The sequence below is a fragment of the Hemiscyllium ocellatum genome, chromosome 28 (genome assembly GCF_020745735.1).
Source record: "Hemiscyllium ocellatum isolate sHemOce1 chromosome 28, sHemOce1.pat.X.cur, whole genome shotgun sequence".
Lineage (NCBI taxonomy): Eukaryota > Metazoa > Chordata > Chondrichthyes > Orectolobiformes > Hemiscylliidae > Hemiscyllium > Hemiscyllium ocellatum.
In genome coordinates, this window is record NC_083428.1 from 46507029 (window position 1) to 46514354 (window position 7326).

Below are 7326 nucleotides of genomic sequence, written 5' to 3' on the forward strand. Positions count from 1 at the left end.
GTTTTAAAAGTTTTATGGGATTGGGAATATGTTGGGAAAGAAAATAGTGACAGCTCCATGGAGTTGTACCATGTCACCGACCTGTTGCTTGTCTCTTCCAGACTGATGTCTCCCACTGGTACTGGACCCTCATATTGCTTATCATCAGTGGCTTCTGTAACTTTGCTCAAAACATGGTCGCCTTTAGTATTTTAAACCTCATCAGCCCACTCAGCTACTCCGTGGCCAATGCCACCAAGAGGATCATGGTGATTTCAGTATCACTCATCATGTTGCAGAACCCAGTCACTTCCACCAATGTCATGGGGATGATGACTGCCATCGTTGGGGTTTTCGCCTATAATAAGGTCAGTCTGCTGCCTTATTCTTAAATGAGACACTAGTTTAATCTACTGTTTCCTGTTATTGGTGATCTATATTAAGCTGCAATTTCCAGGGAATGGCTGACCTCTTGTCCATTGTCACAATGTGTGTGACATCATTATCTGCAAATGTAAACAGCGTGTGTCAGTGGCCTACTCAACCCCAAGAGAATAGAGGGTCATTGGTTCTCGGGCTGTTGCTCTGTAGTCTTCTGTGTGTTTTAAGGGCACAGTAAGGAATCTGTCCAAATCAAGGCAGGCCATGGGGTAGGGAAAGTGATATTTGCTGAGGCAAGTTCTATTTCTGCCTCATGCTGTACCTGCTTTGAGAGAGCTCATTTCTATTAATGGGTAAAATGAGAAAACAATCCCTTTCTCAGCCATTATTCACCCAGAGGATTGAGCACAATTCAGTCATTTAAAATGAGAATTAATCTTTAAATGAATCCACACTAATTTCTTATCTCTTTCTAAAACAGGCTAAATATGATGCCAACCAAGAAGCCAAGAGAAAGTTGCTCCCAGTTACCTCCACGGACCTCCTGTCTCTCGATCACCATCACGAACTGTCTGTTGAGCAGAAGGGACAAATGAATGGGACTGTGCTGTACTCTCAATACACAGACTACCAGTATGGACGGAATGGCCTGCTGGCCGAGCAGTTGCAGTACAACCGGCAAAGCGCCCTTGGAACCACTTATGTTTCCAACCGCTTTGATGTCTAAATATATGTAACTTCACCCTTAACTTATTCTACATACAATCAGGAACTCCTGGTTAGTCCATAGATTTTAGCAAGAGGTCTCTGTCTGAGGCCCTACTTTTTTTATTTTATGGTAATGAAGAGAACACTGTAACTCAGACTTTGATGAAGGTACATTTTGCACCTTGTTTGTTGTTTTTGTGCATGTGAGGCGTTCATTCTGCTTAGAAATCATTGGGAGTGGGGGGGAAAGCGCATGAGATTGCCGATCTGTGTGAGATGTTTACTTCAGAGTAAACATTAGGGTGGTTAGGTTGTCAACTACCTGCACAAGAACTTCTTAAAGGAGTATGGTAAAGAGAATCATTAAAAGGCCCAAGTAGCCCAATATTAAACAACCCCCTGAATGTCAGAAGGTTTGTATCATCTTTGTCTTGTGTTGCAGTTCCTCCATTTTTGTGGGAGGAATGATTTGTTTATTTAGACAGAGGAGTTGTCTGTGATTCATGAATTAAGGAGTATTGATCAAATGATTCCAATAATTGCTACATTGTAATGTGAATATAATGCATCCCTGAGTTCTCTGTTAGAAGGAGGGAAATCCCGTTACCTTGAAGGTGAGATGTCCCTAAATGACCTGTACATCTTAGTACTCCAACTTGTCTGTTAATCATACATTCCCAGGTCACTCCAGTTTTTTTAAAAAAACTGGTGGGTATAACAGTTTTTCTGATTACACTCAGTTTAAATAATTTAATATTGCACCCCCTTGGCAACTCATGTTTTTGTGAGTAACCAAAATTAACAATCCGATATGGTGACCAAATTGCTAATTGCACTTTGTCTATCTTGTGTTCCCACATAATTATGTTTAATTGAATCAAACTTGTTCCCGATCAGACTGGCTCAGTGGTTAACGCTCTGGATTCTGAAGGCCCAATTCCAGAGATTTAAACCACAAAATCTGAGCCGACACTTTGATGCAGTACTGAGGGCGCTGTGTGGTGTCAGATGTATTAATTTTTCAAATGAGACATTAAAAAAAGCTCTAATTTTATTTGATGTAAAAGATCCCATGGCACTATTCAAGACACAATATCTTAACTAACTTTTATTCCTCAAACAATGTCACCAGAAACAGATAAACAAGTCTTCGTCTCATTGCTGTTTGCATACAACAGTCTCTCAAATCATTTGCATTTCCTACACTACAGCTTTCATTACACTTCGTAATAAATTGGCTATAAAGTGATTCAGGACTTCCCTGTGATGGTGAAAAGTACTGGATAACTGTAGATTTTTCAGCTCTCTTCCTTTTTAATCAATCCCACAGTTATTACAGTCCTTCAGGTCCATAATGTAGGGAGATTTCAGCCTGCAGTTCGCAGAAATCCACTGTAGTAAAACAAAAGGGATGGTGTGCAAGTTCAGGCTGGGAACAAATGTAAGCTCTAAAATCCCCTTATAAAGAATGAACAAATTGGAAACTGAAATAATAGAAATTTATCAAAGTGCTCAGCAAATCAGCCTACAACTGTGAAGAAAATGAAGAGATATTTGCCATTGTGGGAATGTTTTCTCGCAAAAGATGTGTATATGGTACATGAACTCTGTTTATCTTCATAGATGTAGACAAACGTGCTTGCTGCATATTTCTAGTACTTCCTACTGCAATTCTAAACCCTGTGTTGTGCTATTCACAAACTCAACAATCAGTTTCATCTCCTTCAGTTGTTCATGCACTGCTTTCCTGTACTATCCAAGAATCAATTCATTCTGAATTTGCCTAAATGTTTCTTGAATTTAGTACCAGTACATGTTATTGCAAAGTGACGTTAAGTTGCTTCACAAAAGAAACTTGTAGCCTGCAAATCCCAGAATGAGCAAACACCAAAGTCATTTGGTCAAGTTGTTGGAAGTGAGTGTTGATCAAGAAGAGCTATCACTTATTAATGAGTGGTCAATGGTTGTACTGGTTAAAAGGGAATTTTTTTTTGTATTTGCACATTATGCTGTTTTGTTGCCCTTGTTTCTTCACAACCTTTTTTATTTGCTTTATTGAGATTAACAGTCTTTCTCATTTATTTTGTCAGATTTACCATCTTCCTTTGTCTATTTTTTTCTCACACTGAATCACATTAATTGTAACTGATTTAAATGTCCTAAGTTCCTTTCCCAGTTTCTTTGCTTTATGTTTAATGCTGTTTTGTGATCATCGCAGCATCACTATTCACTCAGAAAAGCATTGCAAATGTTTTGCAAAATTCTGAATGTTATAAATAGTAGATGCATTTTTTAACGTTCATAATTATTATTAAAGCTCACCAGTAAGCACTTGCCCTCATGAATGATTCAGGAGTCGCAATGAATGCAGGTGATGGCGTGATTTGAAGTAACTTGGGAAATCCTGTTTAATACCTGCCACTCTGCGTAGAAGGAAATGGGAAAACTGTATTCTTCCTTTCTTCAGTTGTTTACTAAGCCTGAGGATTCAGTGTTCCCAGTCGCTTTAAATGAAAACTAATCTTTACACGGTACCTGATACAGCCACCATGTTGATCCTGTCCTTTGCCTGCATGTCTACTTCAAAAATCTCTGTACATTTTAAAGGTTAACAAGGCTTTTGAAATTTCAAGGGGCTGATTTTATTATTTACTTTTTGTTAGTAGGGATTCCTGTTCTTAAAATCAGCCCATGTTCTCTACACCTGTCAACTAACTTTCTCAAGGTACAATGCAAGTTTTACCTTTGTCTCTGCCTTGCCAAAACTGTGCTATGAATTTAGGCTGCAATTTATTCCTTACTGCAGGAATTTGTGCTGAATAGGATCTGACTGTACATGGATCAGCTGTGATGTTTGTAATATTACAACAGTGGCTACATTTAAATGCTTCATTGTCTGTAAAGCACTTTGAGATTTTACGATCATGAATAGGGCTATATAAATACAAGTCTTTCATTTTGTTTTAAAAACAAAATCCACATATTATGCAGATTAACCCTTGCATTTCTCCAGGAGCCATTACAGTTGCTTTCAGTCATGACTGTGTACTTATCATCTTTTTGTGTGTACTATATTTATAAACATGTTTGCAGATTATGATGGTGCAGCCTGTGGTGAATGCTGGAGAAGTACGCATTCAGTTTGTCAAGCTTACCAATACTGGATTGCTTAATCAGCCACAGTGTTCAAGTCCTAACTGGGACTTGAGCAATCACTATTCCCTAAATCTCCCTCCGCTTGTTTGATCCAGTTTAGGAATAGCATTTATTTAATGTGCTTTGTGGCATTTTCTTATAAATCTGTCAAAATTTGAAATTAAGTCTACCTCTGAGGGTTTATTTTCAATTGTAAAGTGGCTTTATGAAAATGCTGTTGAATTATATTCCTTTATCATAGATCACTGGAATGAGCTTCAAACTGAGCTCCAGTTTGTTCAGACTTGGGGAGCATATCGCAGAGTGGGGATATGTTATAAAATGGGTGATTCTTTAGCTAAAATTCAGTCACAAATGTAGGGAATCAGGACTTACTACTTGAAATTAAAGTCAATTGTGTGTTGTGCAGTCTTACATAATCAATAGAGTGTACAGTTCTAAGTGACCAAACACTGGCCAGACATTTTCAGAAATGACTCCGTGTTCACAAACAGAGTTTGGGCCATGTGGATGGAAGTTGAGGACTACAGAAACTTGGTAACTCAGAGAAAATGAGGTGCCATTTCCTTGCTTTCCTTTCCCATCTACAGCTTGATTTTTTTAAACCAAATTTTAATAGAAGATGGAATTCCCTTTCTTAATAAGTCTTTGTTAATTTTTAGATTGAAACTGTCATTTCTTTGCACTTTTTAAGGAGGAAATATGGCTGAGCAATTCATCACTTCAAAGTTTCACTCATTTTCTCATTGATATAAACTTCATGAATAGCGCAGCAGTATCACTGTATTATGGTGAAAATTGTGCTTTGCAACCTAAAAGGGAATTAAGGAAAAATTCATTCTTGCCTCAAAGTATAAGAGAGGCTACATGATTTTAAAAATGTAGTGCTGAGGGTTTGAGTGGAGATATCAATGGTTTTGCATATACCTTTTGCATCTTTTTCTGGCATCAGTGTGCTTTTTATAAATTTTTAAGAAAAATGCAAATGCTGGGAATCTGAAATTAGAACAGAAAATGCTGTGAGTATTCAAATAAAGCAAAATACTACAGATGCTGGAAATCTGAAACAAACACAAATCTGGAGAAACTCAGCAGGAATGGTAGCATCTGGGGAGAGAAAAACACTTAATGTTTCTCAAGTTTCGTTTCTTCAGAACTTGTTCAGTTTTGAGGAGGAAGTGTGAAAGAGATTTAAACTGGACACCAAACATTAACTGTTTCTCTGCCTGTGCAGATGCTGCCGGACCTGCTCCTCTGGCTTTCTCTGCTGTGAACATTCAGCAGGTTCGGCAGCATCTGCAGAGAGAGAGAGAGAAAACATTAATTATGTTATCTTTCTCTCCTCAAATGCAGTCAGACATACTGAGTGTTTTCAGCAATTTCTGTTCTTATTTCTGTTTTGTGCCCATTTGACTGGCAGGTGAAAGGGACAATCTGGTATTAAACATGATTTGTGAACTGATTCAGATCTTTGTTTTCTTCTGTTACTTGAATATTTGGGAAAGGTTCTCACCATTGTATACTCTAAAATACATAAGCAGTGGGACCTGTTTTAAAAACTGGATATCTTTAGGATTTTTTCCCATTTTAATATGTAATATTTTAAAATGTGTGAAGATGTTTCCAGATCCATGTATTGTTGCAGGTTTAGCCATGTGGCAGTATTGTTTCTCGAGGTCAATGGAGATGAATGTATGTGTGCCAACCCTCACTAATGTATCATGTCTATCTGTGGAGCGTTTTTAATGTTGATGGATAAAAAAGTGACACTTAAATTAATAAAGTGAAAGGAGAAGCCAGTACTAGAATGTCATCATTTGAACAAACAATCAGGGTTCAGTCCAGTTACACATCAGGTGTTGTGGGTACATTGGGTGGGTGTCCATTGACACTGAGTGCAGTAATCCACATCAGTCTAAATAATATACTCAGTTCCAACAGGGCAACACTTTAATATTTCCATACTTATACCCTGTCTTTGCAACGATGGCCTCTGTCAAACTATAAGTACAAAAGTGTGACGTTTGCGTCCTGGGAGTGTTAGATTCTTTTACTCTTGAGATTCTTGCACACTTGATGCAACTGCAACACACCAACTTCTGGACAAGCAGCCAAATTTTATTGAACACAGCACAGTACAAGCTTTGAATAAAGCCAGAACACACTTCACCATGCTTGCAGGTTGTGTCCAGGGGTGTCTCTGGAGGAACCTTTAACACACACCTTACAGGACAGGGTTGTGGCAAAAGCTCCCTCTGAATAAAGGCAACAGTTGAAGTTTATTAAAGCTTGTACAAGCAAGGTGACGTTTGACCTCCCTTGCAGCCATGCGAGGTTGAGTCAAAGTGAGGCGCTGAACAAAAAAAACGCATCCCCTTTTTCCAGGTCAGTTGCAATGCTTATAGATACTCTGGCCGCTCCCTCACAGTCACATGCCACTCGACACAATGCAGCGACCACCCCACCTCCAGAAACAAATGCAAATCACCCCTTATTGGTCAAATCTGTTGCAGACAGATTTTTGTAACTATAAAGGTGCAGTCAAATTTCAACTGTAATGTTCTTGATTCCTGGATGAAAATGTAAATCATTCCTGAATGGCAAGGAAATGGCTGTGTAAACTTCCCACATTCCACCTATAAGATAAAGACACACCACCTTACCACCTGGGCATCCAGTTTCTTGCGGGTCAGCAGAGCAAATGAACTCTAATATGAGGGTAGAGTGACAAATAGCAAGGATTAAGGTGCAAGGAGTTCTGGGGAGGGGAGGGGCTAGTCAGGAGAGGGTCAGGGGTGAGGGGAGCGGCTAAGGGTGTGTTTCTGTTGTTTTTGGAAAGTTCCAGGCAATAGTTCCTTTTGAAGTCTGTTACACTGGGGATTCCTCACGGTGCCCATGCACACCTCTGATATATGCTGGAATGATACTGTCAGACCAGTGGAAAACCAGGGCCAATTATTCCTTCACAGTGCCCATTGAAAAGCAGCATTTTAATAAATGGAAAGCGGAGAGTAAATGTTTGTCCTTCGTAAGAAGTGTACTGAGAATGTGGTGTAATGTCCAGAGCAACAGCAGTAGGGGATGTTCAGAAATCACCTGAGG

The 7326-nt window shown here is 39.0% G+C and overlaps 1 protein-coding gene across 1 annotated transcript in view; it reads left to right on the forward strand.

Moving 5' to 3' along the window:
• The window catches only part of slc35e1 (solute carrier family 35 member E1), a 63406-nt gene extending 57380 nt beyond the window's left edge, over positions 1 to 6026 (forward strand). The window contains exons 5-6 of the mRNA XM_060846393.1: positions 102 to 347; positions 842 to 6026. Of these exons, the coding sequence (XP_060702376.1) occupies positions 102 to 347; positions 842 to 1087 (492 nt within the window). The 3' untranslated portion in view covers positions 1088 to 6026. The remainder of the gene's footprint in view (positions 1 to 101; positions 348 to 841) is intronic.
• The last annotated feature ends 1300 nt before the right edge of the window (positions 6027 to 7326 follow it).